Source organism: Ranitomeya variabilis, chromosome 2 (assembly GCF_051348905.1).
Source record: "Ranitomeya variabilis isolate aRanVar5 chromosome 2, aRanVar5.hap1, whole genome shotgun sequence".
Lineage (NCBI taxonomy): Eukaryota > Metazoa > Chordata > Amphibia > Anura > Dendrobatidae > Ranitomeya > Ranitomeya variabilis.
This window is the reverse complement of record NC_135233.1, coordinates 264,682,049-264,701,295: the sequence shown is the minus strand read 5'-3', so window position 1 is coordinate 264,701,295 and position 19,247 is coordinate 264,682,049. Positions and strand designations below refer to the sequence as shown.

The 19,247-nt window shown below is 42.7% G+C and overlaps 1 protein-coding gene across 4 annotated transcripts in view; it reads right to left on the bottom strand.

The window, feature by feature from the left end:
• Positions 1-9,658: 9,658 nt before the first annotated feature.
• The window catches only part of LOC143805465 (carboxyl-terminal PDZ ligand of neuronal nitric oxide synthase protein-like), a 70,764-nt gene continuing 61,175 nt past the window's right edge, over positions 9,659-19,247 (bottom strand). For 3 of the 4 annotated variants that reach the window (XM_077284876.1, XM_077284877.1, XM_077284878.1), the window contains one exon: positions 9,660-12,938. In XM_077284876.1, coding sequence (XP_077140991.1) covers positions 12,425-12,938 — 514 coding nt within the window. In that variant the 3' untranslated portion in view covers positions 9,660-12,424. Of the gene's footprint in view, positions 12,939-19,247 lie in introns of all 4 variants that reach the window. The other variant, XM_077284875.1, reaches the window with a different exon arrangement.

The following is a 19,247-nucleotide window of genomic DNA, read 5'->3' as shown; positions in this document are numbered from 1 at the left end:
GTGAATTCCTTGCTTCACGCCTCCTCGGCACACAACTATTCAGTTATCAAAGCCATCCCAGTTGGACAATTCTTGAGGAATAGGCGGGTTTGCTCTACAGATGCCCGCTTTGAGAGACAGTCCGCCATCCTTACAGAGCGTTTTAGGGCACGGGGGTACAGCCGCCGTAGCATCAGGGCGGGGTATGGACGAGCTAGACATACACGGAGAGAGGACCTACTTAGGGAGTCGAACAGATCAGGAGCGAATGATGAGATGGCGATTAGATTTATTTCTACCGCAAATTGCCAATGGCATCGCATTCGTGAGGTGTTTAACAAACACTGGTCCGTGCTACAGACCGATAGTGCCTTGGCTCCATATCTCACAAAATCTCCTCTGATGACACAAAGAAGAGCCAAGAATTTGAAAGACACATTGGTAAGGAGCCACTATATAACAACAAAAAGCAAAACATTTCTTGATGTGAGGAGTCCAAGACAGGGATGTTTTCCTTGTGGCTTGTGTGTCGCGTGTCCGAACATCCTTAGATGTGGGACCTTCAGGAATTCGGATGGGAGCAGGGAATTTAAGATAAGAGAGTACATCTCATGTAACACTACTTTTGTGGTCTATTACGCGACCTGTCCCTGCTCCCTGATTTATGTTGGTCTCACATCTAGGGAATTGAAGGTTCGGACGCGCGAACATGTAAGGGATATTTTGGCTGGTAAAGAAGAAAAAGATCCATCGGTCTTAAAAACAATACCAAGGCACTTTCGGCTGTTCCACAGATCAGACCCTAGGGGCTTAAAGGTGAGAGGGATAGATAAAATACATGGAGGTATCAGGGGTGGCAATATGACCAGGTTACTCGCACAGTGCGAGTGTAAGTGGATTGTCACCCTTGATACCCTTGCCCCCAAGGGACTTAATGAACAGCTCAGTTTCGCTCCATTTTTGTGAGAGTCCCGTAGGTTCTCTGTTACTTTTGACCCCTTCACCTTGCTTCCAACGTAGTTATTCGGCTTTGTTCAAAAGTGCAGCGATAGGATATGGATATTAGTTTATGACCTTTGACCTGGCTGTCCTCTCTTGGGTGACTTTTTCACCATTCGTTTTTAAATATTTTATGTATTGACTGTCTTGTTGTGTGTTTTTCTTTTTAGTTTATATATTAGCCGCCCATGGCATACCTGTGATGACGCCGCAGCAGAATCCGTTTAACGTTACGGAGCACGAAAAGAAGAAGTGTTTTTTACATGTTTTTTACGTGTTCTTTTATGTTTTTTATGTGTTTGCATTTCTTATGTTCTATATTAATACACTATTCTTTTATTGTATGTTTGTATGAGATATTATATGTTTACATGATTGGGCCCAGTTCTGGGGTTGGGGTTCATTGGTTACTCACTAGGTATCACTTATCGACACCCTGCGATTTATAAGAATGTGCAGGATCACTTACTAGTTTTGACCTTTTTGGCTTACACTAAGGTCTTCTTGAGGACCCTTTGAAAAAATGTGCGCTGGGGCCTTAAACGTCTATTATTATATAGTACATTACATTCCCTATTGTGAAGTAGGGCGTGTTTCTTATTTATATACACAGAGTCACATTAATGTTTCACATTTATGATATGTTATTTGATATCACACTTTTTATACGAATGTCACTTATATATTTTTTTTATATGTTGTCATTTTTCAGAGTTTAGTCCTTCTTCTTTCTATCTTTATTGTGTATATTCATACCTACCTATTGCGAACATATGAGTTGCGTAAGAATTTTTTGTATCCTTCTAGCGTCCCGTTTTTCCACTCTATTGAGGACTTTTTCGAATCCATCTAGCGTTCCGGTTTTACGTGCATTTTGGGACGCTGCGGCGATCTGTTTTTTGTTTTCGTTCTGATTTTGTTTCCATCACTAAGAAAATGGCTGCAGCCATGGGCTTTTAAATGGGAGCTGGTGGTGCGCATGCCCGGTGTAGTCCTCGCTGCCATCTTCTCGTGGACCTATCACTTACAAGTGGGGAGTGTTACACTCTAGTGTTGAGAAGGTGGAGCTCCGCCTCTTACACACGCCCCACTGTGATGGCCCTACTGGATGATGCGCTCTGGACGCCACTGCGCATGCGCCGATTTCACCGGTTCTACTTCCGGGTTTACGATATTTAAGCACAATGAGACACACCATGGATATACCCTGTTGAAAAAGCTACGCGAAACGCACGTCCGGGGGGTCCGAGTGAGGTGGGGAGGCCATACCTGATTAATTATGGGTAAGCAGCGACTATATGTATATATGAATATGTGATCATGTACTCCAGGTAATTTAGCCACGTGAGTTGGACATAGTGAACGCATTTGGTCATATGTTTTTCTCTATACTTTAAATTGATGCTGCCACCCGAAAGGTTTATCTGTGTACTCCCTCTCTGACTTGGTCATTGCCACATTTTCTCCTTTATGTGTCTTCTGCCATATGGCTGTATTGACAATACACCCATGTTCTGTATTTTACATACCCATATTTGTATATGATTGTTATTTAATAAATCTTTTGAATATTGTTTTCTAAATATGTTTAAGTGGACTTTTTTCCTCCGTGTTTTTGTTAATTTATTGGTTTGGAGTAGTCCCAGAAGGGCACCTGAGAGTGCCTAGAGAGAGTCGGTATTTACCACTCATCTATACAAAGTATATTGGTGCTTCATGACTGTAATACTCAGTATCCTAGGATGTAATTCATCTGGACCAGGAGATTTAATTTAAACTAGCTAAGTGTTCCTTCACCATTGTGTTTGTGGATAGCGTAAATTATTTTATTCCTTGGATAGCACTGTGAAGATCACGGCCTGCTCAACATAATTTTTGACCACTTCACCCATTTCCTTCTGTAAAATTCCGATACCATCTTAGGCTACTTACACACTTGCGTTGTGTGACGGACGTCGCAATGCGTTATGTTGAAAAAACGCATCCTGCAAAGATGCCCGCAGGATGCTTTTTTTCTCCATACTTACATTAGCGACGGATTGCCACACGGATGCGTGTGACAAATGTGTTGTGTTTTGGCGGACCGTCGGCACAAAAAAGTTCCATGTAACTTTTTTTGTGCATCGAGTCCGTCATTTTCGACCGTTCATGCGCTGCCGAAACTCCGCCCCCTCCTCCCCGGAACTCACAATGGGCAGCGGATGCATTGTAAAACTGCATCCGCTGCCCACGTTGTACTACATTAACACACTTAGAATAAACTAAAGAACCACCAAGCAGTCATGAAATCCACAATTAATTCCACTTTATTATAGAGAATACAAAACATTATTCCAGACAAAAACGGACACAGTAGGGCTAAAAGATGACAGGATGTCATCGGCATCAGAAAATGCCCAAGGTAGGGTACATCCCTGAATCGAGGCAATTGCATATAATCAACCTAACCAGTGCAAAATATAAAGTGCAAGGTGCAGTACTGGTAGCATCCACTAGCACATGTGGCAGTAATAGCCGTATAAGCCACTAATGGGTGCGGATATCGTTACCCATATATACGTGCACATTACCTGATATAGATGACAAGTAAACCAGGGACCCCCGTCCACCCCGTTACATTAACACACTGTCCGTCAGGCTGACGGTTTGCGATGGCCCGTACAGACGGACTAGTGTGAAAGTAGCCTTTGACTTTTTTTTTTGCTTTTGACATACCCCCAAAATCCTTTTTCACTGCTTTTGGTCTCCCTTGCAAGCCTCACTTCATTACTGGCTTTAGCTCTTCTGACTCTTACCTTACATTCCTTGCAAACAGCATTATATTCTTTAGACATGCCCCTCCCTCTTTCCATTTGATATACATTTCTTTTTTCCTTTTTAACAAGTGATTAAGTTGTGTGTTCATTCACCTAGGTCTCTTTAAATGCTTCCAATTCTTTCCTCCTTTTGGGATTGTTACCAATTGTGCGGTGAGGATTTCAAGTTAGCAAAATCTCTCATTCTTCTTGGACATTTCTGTCCTTTAGAAATCCAGCCATTGGACCTTTACTACCCTCTTTCAGAGTCCATTAAAATCTGCCTTTCTGAAGTCTAACCTTGAAGTCTCAGTCCTCGGTGGTCTTCCTCTTGTAATCCTAAATTACGAAGAAGGCACTTAGCCGAAACGCACGTAGGGGTTGTGGCACCACAGGTTCTGAGGTAATTACCCACTATTTATGCTTTTTGCCCCAAACGTGTTCTTGGATTCACTTTTGGCCTTATTTATTTTTTTTTATGAGATTTCTTGGCACAGATGCAATTCTGTACTATTACTATAGGCACGTGTGTTTCCTTGCAAATTACGACTGGCATTTATTTGGTGTACTTTTGTGCCTCTGACCTGCGGTTCCACTTTTTTGGGGATATGCATTGTCGGTTACCCTCTTGTCTGCTTTTATTCTTTACTCTTAATGTAATCATGTGTTAATGACTAATATTTTATCCAATTTTGGTTCTTGTGTATTTTTCATCTATATGATATATCCAGCTATAGTGCATGAACAGCATATAGTGTGTAGTATATCCATCTATAGTGTGTATAGTACATACATCTATAACGTGTATAGTATATCCATCTATTGTGTGTACAGTAGTGTGTAGTATATCCATATATAGCGTGTGTATAGTATATCCATCTATAGTGTATGTATAGTATATAGTGTGTAGTATATCCATCTATAGTGTGTGTATAGTATATCCATCTAATGACTGAAAACTTAATGAGTCGATTAGCCTAGGGTGGGAAATGCAGCAGCTACTGGTAAATGTCAAAAATAAAAATAGATACCAATTAAAGTAAAATTGAGATATCAGTAGGTTAAATGTTTTTGAATATCCATATTGAATCAGGAGCCCCATATAATGCTCCATACAGATCACGATGGGCCCCATAAGATTCTCCATATTAAAATATGCCAGGTTAATAAGGGCCCCATAAGATGCTCCATAGAGATACTTGCTCCATATAATGCTGCACAAATGTTGATTATGGCCCCATAAGATGCTCCATAGAGATATTTGCCCCATATGCTGTTGCTGCGATAAAAAAAACATACTCACCTCTTGTCGCTCAGGCCCCCAGCACTTGCAATATTCACCTGTCCTCGTTCCACCGCAGTGCGCCGCTCCGTCTTCCGCGTCCTCTGCACTGACGTTCAGGCAGAGGGCGCGCACTAACCATGTCATCGCGCCCTCTGACCTGAGCGTAACAGCAGAGGACGCGGAAGACGAAGCAGCGCCCGACGGTGGAACAAAGACAGGTGAATATCGTGCAATGCTGCTCACCCTCCCCATTATACTCAGCTGCTCCAGATTTGTGGATTTTGGGAAGCATGTAGAATGTCCCTATTCTTGGACTCTCTGGTATCAGGTCATCGGCTCTTATGGATTCGTCGGGCAGACAAGATTCTAACTTCTAAGTTTAGTTCCTTGTAATAGTCCTGTGTAGGATCTGACTCCCAATTTTTTGTAGTAGCGCATGTCCATAAGTTGTCTGTTTGCTTCCTTCATATAGTCTGATGTGTTCATCATGACTATTGCACCACCCTTGTCAGCAGGTTTGATGATGATTTCTTTGTTGGTTTTCATAGACTGTATGGCCTTTCTCCCCTGGGGACTGATGTTGGATGCTTGTCTCCTGTTAGTATCTATGATGGTGGATTTTATCAAATGTCTAAAGGAGTCTATATATTTATCCAAATGAGGGTTGCATCCAGGTGGAGGTGTCCAGTCTGACCTCTTCTTGGTTGTTAGGATCCCTTTTCCTTCAGTCCGGGTGTTTTCTGAATCTTAAACCTGCTGACAAGGGTGGTGCAATAGTAAATATAGGAAAACTGACTGAACAGCCATCTAGTCTGAACTGGTGCATAACCAAAAAAAAGTCATATAGCAAATAGATCAATGGCTGCACTCAAAATTTACTGTGCTAAAGCAAGGAAATGTGTGATACATGAAATGTGAATAGCATAATGGCTTGTGAAATTTATGAAAAAACACATGACATTCTTAGCACAAGATTTGGCCAAAAGTTGTGAGCCCATCCACCAAACGTCAAGGTAATCTCAGAACGGATGGGTACCTGAGCTGACTGCCTCAGGATGGTGCAATAGTCATGATGAACACATCAGACAAATTATGGACACACGCTACTACAAAAAATTGGAGTCAGATCCTACACAGGACTATTACAAGGAACTTGTTAGTCTTTTTTTTTTTCTTTTTTCGGACTATAAGATGCACCCAGGTTTTAGAGGTGGAAAATAGGGGAAAAAAAAATATTTGAAGCAAAAAAGATGTGGTAAAATATTTAACAACATAAATAACATACTATAATATGTGTTGTTATTATATATAATAAACAAATATCTCAGGAAGCCCATTTGCAGCATTTCAGAAAAAAATAAGTCACAAGAATCTTATTAAAGAAGTATAGCTACTCATTATAATGCTGCAGATGATGGACTAAAATCATAGGCCAAATCGTTAGCAACATATGTAGACAACAGAAAAAGGGAGAAAAAACGATCAATAGGCCCGAGGTATATTACAAAGTAGAAAAAGCTTTATTTTAAACAGATACAGAGGACAAGTGTAACAGTGGGTACTCCCACAGAGCATATGTACAATTTAAACAAAAACACGGGACATGGGAGGACTGGCAGAAATAGACCAAATGGTATTGAGATTCATATTGTCTGATTTACAGACTAATCCATATTAAATAGCTATGTAAACCCCTGCAAGTAGCAGAAAGGTAGTCCTGGACATTATTTGGTTCACACATGGTCATTTACATATAACATTTTTGGTCACAGAAGGACTTGTCAATAGTACAGATAAAGCAAGGACTCTACATCAGATGAAAAATATCAGCAATAATATAAAGAGTCTCAGCTTGTCATACCTGTGTGAACAACCAAAGGACCACCTAGATAGTAAGGAGGGGAACTGCCAGTGAAACCCACGTTACCCCGACGTGCGATTCGGCAAAGCCTTCATCAGGTATGGTTGGTTGTTCACACAGGTATGACAAGCTGAGACTCTATATTATTGATGATATTTTTCATCTGATGTAGAGTCCTTGCTTTATCTTCTTTACTAGAGGCACCCGGTTGTTTTCTTCTTTAGCTAGACGCCTACAATCCAAATCTGGAGGTGCTAAATGGAGCTGCACGAACATTACAACCTTTACTACAAAAAGATGCCCACTTACAATCCATTTTTCCAGACCCCCCCACTACAGTGTTTTAGTCAGACCCCAAATCTAAGAAGCATCATTGTCAGAAGCTCGCTGTCCTCTCCAACAGCTGCAGGAACCTTTCCTAGCAACCAGAAAAAATGTAAATCTGTCTATTTAGAATGACCATGGACAAGATAAAGATCCCCAATTCACATCAGGACTACAAGATCCCAGGTACTTCAGCTGCGTCACATCTAATGTGGTGTACTTAATTATTTGTACTAAATGTCCAACTTGGGGTCTGTATGTGGGGGAGACAGGGCAGAAACTAAGAACAAGGATGAACTCTCATCGCCACACAATAAGAGAAAAAAGAATGGATCTACCTGTGGCAATACATTTTTGTCTCCCCGATCACAGCATTATGGACATGAAATTACTTGTATGAAAAGGTAACTTCAAATCTCAGAAAGACAGAAGGATCTGGGTATATAAGCTGATGACCTTTGACACTCTCAGTGCAGGTATGAATGGGTCACATGAATTTATGTCTTTTTACATCAACTAAGGAATTTGCTCCTCAGACCTTGTGGGGTCATCATTACAGAACCAGACCCCAATCAGAACAAAATAAAACATTCACACTCCTTATCTATGAACTGCTCCAATATTTATGAACATAACTGTTTATCACTCACATAATGGTAATTCTGCTTAACATCACCTATGACATTTTCTGTGCTGTGTTGTGCATAAATATTTGATTCTTCAGAATTTGTATGTCTGATTAAAAGGTATCAATCACTGAGGACTCAATTCTAAATATTTTTCTATCCACTGGCTAAGAAGGTACCAAGATATATATTTTTCCGGTTTGTAAGCATAAGCACTTTACATTTTTGGGAGATATTGCCATCTAGTGGCCATGTGAAATCTCTTTTCAGTGTATATAGTTACATAGGTTGAAAAAGACCTAGGTCCACCAAGTTCAACCTCTCTCCTCCAACAGTTAATTTTGTCACTAAATTATAACCCGCAATGTTATGTGTATTGAGGAAATAATCCAACCCTTTTTTTAAAGGGAACCGGTCAGCAGGATTGTTCACAGTAACAGACAGTGTCAGGTCAGCGCCGTTATACTGATTAATGATACCTTGATTGATGAAATCCATCTTGTGGTCGTTGTTTAATCTTTATTTTCAGTTTTGAGTTAATGATATGCTCGTGCTCCGGGGCGGCCTGTGGGGGGTCTTCATGTGGTGCTAGTGACCTAGCATAATTTACTTTCATCTGAAATCACCTTGGACCACTGCGCAACTGTCCAGTTCTTTTTCTCCTTGGCCCAGGTAAGACGCTTCTGGTGTTGTCTATTGGTCATGAGTGGCGTGACACAAGGAATGTGACACTTGTAGCCCATGTCCTGAATATGTCTGTGTGTGGTGGCTCTTGAAGCAATGACTCCAGCAGCAGTCCACTCCTTGTGAATCTCCCCAACTTTTTCAATGGCCTTTTCTTAATAGTCCTTTCAAGACTGTGGTTATCCCGGTTGCTTGTGCGCCTTTTTCTACCACACTTGTTCCTTCCACTCAACTTTCCATTAATATGCTTGGATACAGCACTCTGAACTGCCAGCTTCTTTAGCAATGACCTTTTGTGGCTTACCCTCCTTGTGGAGTGTGTCAATGACTGCCTTCTGGACATCTGTCAAGTCAGCAGTCTTCCCCATGATTGTGGATCCTACTAAAATAGACTAAAGGACCTTTTTAAACGCTTAGGAAGCCTTTGCAGGTGTTTTTTTGTTAATTATTCTAATTTACTGAGATAACGACGTTTGGGTTGTCATTGGCTGTAAGCCATAATCATCAACATTAACAGAAATAAACACTTAAAATAGATCACTCTTGTTTGTAATAACTCTATGAGTTTCACTTTTTGTAGTGAACTAAAATAAACATTTTGATACTATAATTTTGTGAGAGGCACCTGTATGTGTATAATATAAATATCTGTAGTGTTTATTAGTATATAAAATACTACTTTTTTATATTAATATATAACGTAAAGCTGTGTTTAATACATTTACAGGACTGTGTAAAAGTCTTAGGCAGGTGTGTAATAAATGCTGCAGAGGCAAAAGCTTCATACATAGAAGGGTTAATTTTTATCAATTAAAGGGACTGTCACCTGAATTTGGAGGGAACAATTTTCAGCCATAGGGGCGGGATTTTCGGGTGTTTGATTCACCCTTTCCTTACCCGCTGGCTGCAATATTGGATTGAAGTTCATTTTCTGTCCTCCGTAGTACATGCCTGCACAAGGCAATCTTGCCTTACGCAGGCGTGTACTATGGAGGACAGAGAATGAACTTCAATCCAATATTGCAGCCAGCATGCAGCCAGCGGGTAAGGAAAGGGTGAATCAAACACCCGAAAACCCCGCCCCTATGGCTGAAAATTGTTCCCTCCAAATTCAGGTGACAGAGTCCCTTTAACAAAAAAATGCAACGCGAATCAAGAAAAGAAATGTAAACGCCATCAGCATCCGGTGACTGCCTGTCGCCTCCATCAGTATCCGGTGAGCGTCCATTGCCTCTATCATCAATATCCGGTGACTGCCTGTCGCCTTTACAACTTTAGTTTATTCTCATCACTTGTACAAAGGTAACAAAGGAACTGGATAGGAAGTTGTGACAAACATTTTGGAGAACTGACCCCAGATGATCTGTGTACGAGGCTTGTGCAAATACTTCGGCCTCTTCATGTGATCCCAGACAGACTGGATAATGTGAGATCAGGGCACTGTGGGCCCGATCACCACTTCCAAGACTCTTCATTCTTATAGGGAATGTCAGTAGATTTTTTCTACCTTATCTGAGAGCAGCCTGATGTAGGCAAAGAGAAGCTGAATCCCATTATATATCACTTTGATTGTGTGAGAATGGCTGCACCCAGTAATCTGAGTTCTTCAATTTGGCAATGCAGCAGAGCTGAGGAAGCTAACTCCGCCCACAGCAGTCTCTCCATATACAATGTCTAAAGACGGTTAGCTGCTCATCACAGCTAAAAAAAAATCATTGTAAGCAAACAAACCTCTGAGCTGGATAAGAGAGGCATGGCTGAAATCTGTGTTTTAACCCCCACTGCACACGGTCTTCAGATTACATAGCAGAAACCTGCTTCCAGATTCCCTTTAAGGACATTAGGAGGATGTTAGGCCCCTGGTTGCTGCTGGTTCTCAGCTGATGGTACTGCTGGACATCCTTCGATATCAAAAGGAAGCGGTGAAATCTTTGCCCCGAGACATCTTACTGATGACGCTATAATACAGTATTGTAATTATGGCTAATGATTTGTTAGTCACAGACTGCCGCTAGCACCGTCCACAGGGAGCGCAGCTGTTCAGCGCTTGTCCATACAGATGCAGTGACAGAATAGAATGCGGCCGTAGATCCTGTTGCTGGTTTTTCTGTTCTGGCTTGAAGGCCTTTTGGGGCTGAAAGGTCACCATTTTTGTCATGGTTTGGAGATATAAATTAATTAGTGGGGAGTTTCTGGTGCCTTGGAATCTCCCTTTCTGGGCCAGGGATACTGAGGGATCACCCTGCACATTACCACATCCGCGATGTATGCTGCAGGCCTAGCCGGAGACGTACAAGTCACGTATGCGGAGCAGGGTTGATCGACAACTCTTCATCTGCCTATGTCTGCAGCGTTCGTTCCAAAAGAAATATGATCGCTCTGTATCTCTCCCTCACCTACGGAATCCATTTCTCCATCCTCTGCTCATATATCGTCTTCACTATTAGTCCTTCATCCAACATTCGGTTTTCCCTCGGTTTCTGGACGTCTAGATCCTGCTGAAATCCTGCCCTCATACCTATATCTTAGACTTTGACTTTTCATTTCTAGAATGCTTCATGGTAGGGACATTGGCCCATGTCAGGCACCAGAGCGATGTCTTTTATTAGGCAACAATGGCTCCCTGAGCCCCCACAATTCACCATCATGGAAGCCCCTCGGCCACTGATCGCATTTCCTGCAATAAATGAACTCATGTAATGTGCAGCCACCAGGAGGTCTCAGACACACGAAGATCTGTCAATGAAAGGCCATACTTGAGGGATTCGCCACCTTTTGAAAATTCAAAACAAAATACTGGTAATCTGGCGCAGACCCCCTAGTCTTTTTATGAGCAGCCAAATGTGACGGATGCAGCAGGCGCGTGCCATACTACAAGCATCAATGACCATGAGGTGGCTCTCTTATGATTTAATAGCATGAGATAATGGAAAAGTAAAAAAAAAAAAATCTCTGTAAAAATACACTGAAATTCAAACAGCTGCTGGCAGATTGCAGTCGCCGAATGACACCACCGATGTGGTACGGTCATTACGCCAACATGCCCCAGGAGGAGTTTCTCCACGCGACACCCCAGGCCGCGTGTTATTCGTACTACTGTGATCAGCCTGCGTGGCCTAAAACTGTTCCCAGGACTTCAGCGTCTCCGGACTTGTCTCCTTCAAGCACTTTGGTGACGTCATTGGTCAGTGATTACACAGGAGATACCAGCAGCGGATCTTGATGATTTACCCAAGTGCATTTAGCGGCAGAACCTTCCTCAGATGACCATTAATAACCGCAGTGATGGCAGCCGAGGCTGGGAGTGCCGGGATCTCTGCACGGGGCTCAGACTCCAGACTGGATACAGCCAGAGGTTTTTTTCTCCTCCCCCCCATTTTTCTCTCCATTTGCAGACCAGTGATGGTCTCCATCCTGGGATTTCCATTGTTCCACCATTTCTTCTTGTTGATTAAATGTCAGTGTTGAGCGGAATATTTTATTGCTCTTAAATGCTGCCCTGGTCACATCTACAGGCTAAAAAAGAATCACTAAGACATTCACAGAAAATTGAGCTGTAGCCCTTATCCAAGAGTCCGTGCTCGGCCCATCCACGGTACAGCAATGTCACCAGGTACATGTCTCCACCCTCCACACCATTCTCATGGTCTGTGCAGCGGACAGGGGTGATTACACAGGCAGGCGCTCGTCTCGTTAGCCGAAAGGTGCAGCTATTGCCATTTCTAATGTTTCCTGGCGGCTGTCAGGGTTAGCGTGTCAGGTTGTGCATATCCTGGCTCACGTTAGGCTTCCTATTAGGCTCTGAGCGTGCGACAATTTACACCTTCATTATTACTCTGAAAATTAGGTTCTGCACCTCTGTGCAACACACTCAGTTTCCATTCTTAATGAGATGCCAGGGCTTGTGACAGCTCACGTGATCATCCACATCAATGTCTGGCATGTCATCTTCAGAGAAGCTGATGTGCAGGCAGGTGTCACTAGCAGTGGAGAATGGTAGGGTAGGCTCGTTGCTCCGAGGCGTCTCTGGGTCACTGCACTTGGTCTCATCTGGTACAATGGTGGCGGTATCCTCCAAGTTGTCATAACTGCTGGTGAAAGAGGGAAATGTTCCATTATTGTCTGTGCACATCTCCTGGGAAGAATGTAAAGGGGAGAGATCTCTGTTCTCAAAGTCTGGGAAGTAGCCATTTCTGCAGGGTGTGTTGGCGCCCTCAGGACAAGAGGGGGTGACAGCGCAGGACGTGATGGTGGTGAAGCTGGTCAGGATGGTGCTGCTCTCTGATGACTTGGACTCTGCTGCTTCTCCAAGGTAGATCTTTGATAATCTTTTCCTGGCAATTGGTGGAGGGGGAGGGATCATCCTCGGAATAGAAGAAACAAACCTAGGAGATAAAAGAGAGAGGGCGTCAGAGGATGAAGCTCGCTGGCAAGGTGACATGTATGAGATATTACTGGACCCATTAGAAAGCAATGTCCATAAAAAAGTACCGTATTTTTCGCTTTATAAGACACTCCGGATTATAAGACACACCCCATATTTTGAGAAAAATAGGATTTTTTTTTTTTTTTTTTTTTTATTTTAAATAAAATGGTGGTGCTTCTTATAATCCATGCGTCTTATTGCTTACCGGAGGTGGTGGCTGTGGTGAAGCGGGGACCCAGGGTCGCTGCTGGAGGAGGCAGGAGTGGGGTGGGATGAAGGGGTGTCCGGCAGCGCTGCTGGTGTCTGGCGCTGCTGCCCGGTGCTCTGCGGGTGTCTCCAGTGCCCGGCGGCGCTGTCCGACGGTCCTGCTCGGTGCTCTGCTGGTGTCTCCACTGCCCGGTGCTGCTGCTGCGATCTCTGGTGCTGCCGGGGCTCTGCCGACATTTTGTGAGAAGCCAGAGCCCGGCAGTCACATGATTTCCTGTGCGGTGGACTCTGGCAAAATGGCCACTGGGGGAGCGGTACATGCGCAGATGGAGATCTCGGCACTGAGATCTCGGGAGATTAGATTTCAGCACTGAAATCTCATCTCCCGAGATCTCGGTGCTGAGGCCTCCATCTGGTCATGTGCCGCCCCACCCGGGGCCATTTTCCAGGAGTCCACTGCACAGGAAACCCATGGGACTGCTGGGGTGGGCCCCGGCAGTACCAGAGACCGCCGCAGCAGCATAGGGCAGCACCGGCGAGACACCAGCAGAGCACCGGGCAACAGCGCCGGATACCCGCAGTAGCACCGGAGACACCGGCAGAGCACTAAGTAGTAGCGCCGAACACCCCTTCATCCCAGCCTGCGGCAACCCCCATTTTCCCCCAAATTTTAGGGGAAAAAAGTGTATCTTATAATCTGAAAAATACGGTACATGCTACCCTTGAGCAGATCTGTGACCGCCCAGGTTCTGCAATATTTCACCCTAAATAGCTCTTAAAGGGAATGTGTCAACATTTTTATATTAATAAACATTTATATTTAATACAAAATGAAAAGTTTTACTTTTTTCCTGCGGCTGCTGGGGAAGGGGGGAATTTTTCATTTGTGGGTGTCTGAGCATGATACTTTTACACAAGTATCGTAGCCACTGGCCAGAGGAGACAGTGGTGGGTGTCTGACCACATCTCTTACATTGTGAAAAAAAAGACAAAGGGTATGAACGGGGGGGGGGGGGGGGGGTGATGGATATAAACTGGTGGGCCTGCACATTCACACTGGCCACTGAACAGAAAAAACAAACAAAAACAGAATCACAATGATTAACCCCTTAGTGACAGAGCCAATTTGGTACTTAATGACCGAGCCAATTTTTACAATGACCACTGTCACTTTATGAGGTTGTAACTCTGGAACGCTTTAACGGATCCTGCTGATTCTGAGAATGTTTTTTCGTGACATATTGTACTTCATGATAGTGGTAACATTTCTTCGATATTACTTGCGATCATTTATGAAAAAGACGGAAATACGGCGAAAATTTTTAAAATTTTGCAATTTTCAAAATTTGTATTTTTATGCCCTTAAATCACAGAGATATGTCACGAAAAATAGTTAATAAATAACATTTCCCACATGTCTACTTTACATCAGCACAATTTTGGAAACAAATTTTTTTTTGTTAGGGAGTTATAAGGGTTAAAAGTTGACCAGCAATTTCTCATTTTTATACCACCATTTTTTTTTTTTTTTAGGGACCACATCACATTTGAAGTAATTTTGAGGGGCTATATGATAGAAAATAACCAAGTGTGACACCATTCTAAAAACTGCACCCCTCAAGGTGCTCAAAACCACATTCAAGAAGTTAAAGGGAAGGTGCCATCAAAAAAATTTTTTTTCCAGCGATTGAAAAAATGTAAAGAATTAATGTTTACATTTTCTTAAAAAATATTATCATTTGTTTTTAATTTAGTAAAATAAAAAAAATAATTTTAAAAGGTTTGGCATTTCCACTTTTAAACACTAGGGGGAGCAGCTAATGAAATTTGACAAAAACCTAGTGTAGAACTAGCTCACATTACTGCACTGCAGTAATTATGGGCTGAGTCTGCTGACATGGGTGTGATGTCACTCCTCTCCTCCCCTTCTGGTGTTTGCTAGGGGATGAGAGGATTCAGGAACACAGTGTGCAGCCATTTTGTTGGTGACTGCAAAGTTATACCGACAAGTAGACAGTCACCGAGGATGGCAGGCAGCAAGGATTCTGGGAGATATATGGTGGAGGGAGCAGGGTGACAGCAGCACAGAGTATTTCAGGAGAGCAGTGTGCTGGTCTATGGGGGGGCACCCTGTTTGGTGCGCAGAGCAGCCAGGGATTGTACATAGAGCGCTGTCTTTTATACACATGGATGGGCCGTCTCCTCAGAAATCCAGGAAACATTTCTGCTGATTGATGGCCTGTTCTGATCCAGACTTTGCATGCAGACCCCATTCCCCTCCTCAGATCCTGCCCTGGCGATGTGTGAAAGCGGGGCGACAGGCGCAGTCCGGGGTGATGCTGGAAAGGAAATGTAGCCATATAGTAACGATAAACATGAGACCCCTCGCTTCAGCTGCCTCACCAGCCCTCCCCTGACTGCACCTAACTGGAGGTCATGCTGCCCCCTCTATTACCCCAGACCCGCGTGCAGCTGCTCAACCGGAACCACCCTAGATTGGGTCCCCTTTCTGCAGATAATACCGCCATATAGATCACTCATAATACCGCCATATAGAGCACACAATACCGCCGTATAGAGCACACATAATACTGTCCTATAGTTCTCACATAATACCATCATATAGATCGCAAATAACGACGCCAGAGTGTTCTCACATAATACCGCCATATAGAGCACACATAATAGAGCACACAATACCGCAATATACTTCACACATAATACCGCCATATACTTCACACATAATAACGTCATATAGATCACACATAATACCGCCATATACATCAAACATAATACCGGGTCATTCCGTGTCAAGTGGACCAGTGGTCCCCACTCGACCTTCTCCGATTTTGCTGAAAATTTATAAGGATGTACATGTATGTTTGAAAAGAGGTTCTGTAAATTTTTAGGGCCAGATCTCAAATACATTGGCCACTGTTGACCTTTCACTGGAGGTTCCACCAAGCCTGCGGCTTTAGCTAAGAGGATTTTCCAAACTTTGGCACATAGCCATTAGAGTTCTATACTGGCTATGATGCTGAAATTTGGCATACTAGCTCAACTTTTGCTGCTAAACACGATAAAATTATTACCGGCTATGACAAAACAATATTTGGGCCGCAATTTTGTGTCAAAGTAGCTTGAAAAACGCGTCGCATAAAATTTATGCCAAACTTTGCCCATATATAACTCAAGACCAAAAACCAATAGTAACTGGTGCTTTGCCCTGTACACCAAACATCTACATGACTTTGCATTGCTGCAATATCACGGTCAAAGCATATGTATTTGTGGAAATATTCACACCCACATATGATGAAAAACTAAAAAAAAAAACAAATTTTACCTATTTTTAGGTCAAATTTCTCAAAAAGGGTACCCCTAAAATATATTAATTCTGATATCATTAGAAAGAGCACATTTTTCTCTACAAGGATCATTGTTTTTTTTGGAGTCTCTCAGTTTAAGAAATGAAAAATGCCACTGAACATGGTGTTATTTATTAATATGCAATGAATGGTAACTGCACTATTCAAACCCTTGCGTTGGTCCATGGTGGTTATACCACAACCAATTCCCTAAGAATTGGTATTATAATCCTATTAAGAATTGTAATAATGCTGTCTTTCGAGAATTGGCAGCCCCATCGCCTAGGAGCCATGGCCGATAACCGTGCAAGGCGAGCCTCGGGCGGTCTCTATCGCAGGTTCCGAAGCCTGAGGGTGGGTGTCTTTGCCTAGGATCCCAAGCCTAATATTGGGTATCTTTTGTTGATTCCCAAGCCATAATGTTCAGTCTAAGTGGTCTGGAATTGTTGCTGAATTTGCAACATAATCGGTTCAGAGAAGCTGTATTGTCGGCCCATTGCTGTCTAAAAAGGTCCAAATCTTGGCATTGGCACCTAAAAGTTGGTCCATTAAGGCTATATCAGACGAATTCGGTGTCTCTGAACGAATGGTCAAACAAGCTCGAAAGCTTAAATGTGAACATGGGATCTTAGCCTTACCTAGAAATTAAGTGTGGCAAGAAAGTTTCTGAGGAAGTGAAGAAAAAGGTGCAGGCATTTTTTGAGGATGATGAATTCAGTCGAATGTGCCCTGGTAAAAAAGACTATGTATCAGTGCGAATAGCAGGAGAAAAAAAGCAGATGCAAAAGCGACTATTACTGAGCAATATGAGGGAAATGTTTGTTGCCGATCGGGATCGGAATGGCCCTCAAACTGGATTTTCCAAGTTTTGTGAGCTTCGGCCAAAGTGGTGCGTAACCGTTGGATCTGCTGGAACACATTCCGTTTGTGTGTGTACCATTCACCAAAATGTCAAACTAATGCTTGCAGCATGCCCAATCAATGATGACTACAAAGAGCTCATATGCAAAATGGTCTGTGGACTTGAATCCAAGGACTGTATGCTTGGCCGTTGTGATAAATGCCCGGGTCCTGACGTTTTAAAAGAATTTCTAGTCAATGTGTTTGTCAACAGTGACCCTGAAGATATTATGGAGTTCAAACAATGGATTCACACTGATCGAGACACGCTTGATACCAAACAACTGACTATAGAAGATTTTATTGAAGAATTGGTTTTGAAAATTTCTAAACTTTGTAGCCATCACTACATCGCCAAGCATCAAAGTTGCTATCTAAAATCGTTGAAGGAAAATCTGAGACCTGGAGAGCTTGTGATCCTTATGGACTTTGCTGAAAATTACTCATTTATTGTTCAAGATGCCATTCAAGGTTTCCACTGGGAAAATAGTCAAGCTACAGTACACCCATTTGTAATTTACTTCAAGGAGTTAAATGGTGAAGCTGCGCAGAACATCAGCTTGTGCATAATCAGTGATTGCTCACGACATGACACAGTTGCAGTCCACACTTTAACAGTAATTGTGGAGTATCTCAAGACTCATCTATGGGATTCGTCATCTCCACTACTTCAGCGATGGATCTGCAGCCCAGTACAAAAATTTCAAAAATGTTCTCAACTTGTGCCACCACAATGCTGATTTCAATATCAGCGCTGAATGGAATTTTTTTGGCACCAGTCATGGAAAGTCACCCTGTGATGGGATTGGAGGGACAGCAAAGAGGTTGGCAGCTCGTGCCAGTCTTCAACGCCCAACTGAAAACCAAATACTGACCCCGGTGGATTTATTCAACTTTTGCAATGAGCAACTGCATGGAATCAAGGTTTTTTTTGTTCCAAAAGAAAAAATTGACGAAATACGGGTAGTTCAAGAGGAAAGGTTCAAAGATGGACATACAATTGCTGGAACAAGAGAAAATCACCAGTTTGTGCCACTTGATGACAAAAAGATTCGCATTTCAAGGGTGTCAAATGACCCATCATCTTTCATTGCCTATGTAGATAGATCTGTCAGATCAGAAATGCCTTTTGTGCCAATTGCAAACCTCCAGCCAGGGCAATACATTGCCTGCATTTAAGATAGGAACTGGTGGATTGGAAATATTTCTGAAATTTCAGTCGACGAGCATGATGCATTAATAAATTTTATGCATCCTCATGGACCAGCTAGCTTCTTTCACTGGCCTGTGAGAAATTATACATACTGGATTCCCGAGCAGTCAATCATTGCAATAATTCCAGCACCAGCTGCAACATCAATGGGCCGACAATACAGCTTCTCTGAACCGATTATGTTGCAAATTCAGCATCAATTCCAGACCACTTAGACTGAACATTATGGCTTGGGAACCAACAAAAGATACACAATATTAGGCTTGGGATCCTAGGCAAAGACCCACCCTCAGACTTCGGAACCTGCAATAAAGAGACCACCCGAGGCTCGCCTTGCACGGCTATCGGCCATGGCTCCTAGGCGATGGGGCTGCCAATTCTCGAAAGACAGCATTATTACAATTCTTAATAGGATTATAATACCAATTCTTAGGGAATTGGTTGTGGTATAACCACCATGGACCAACGCAAGGGTTTGAATAGTGCAGTTACCATTCATTGCATATTAATAAATAACACCATGTTCAGTGGCATTTTTCATTTCTTAAACTGAGAGACTCCAAAAAAACAATGATCCTTG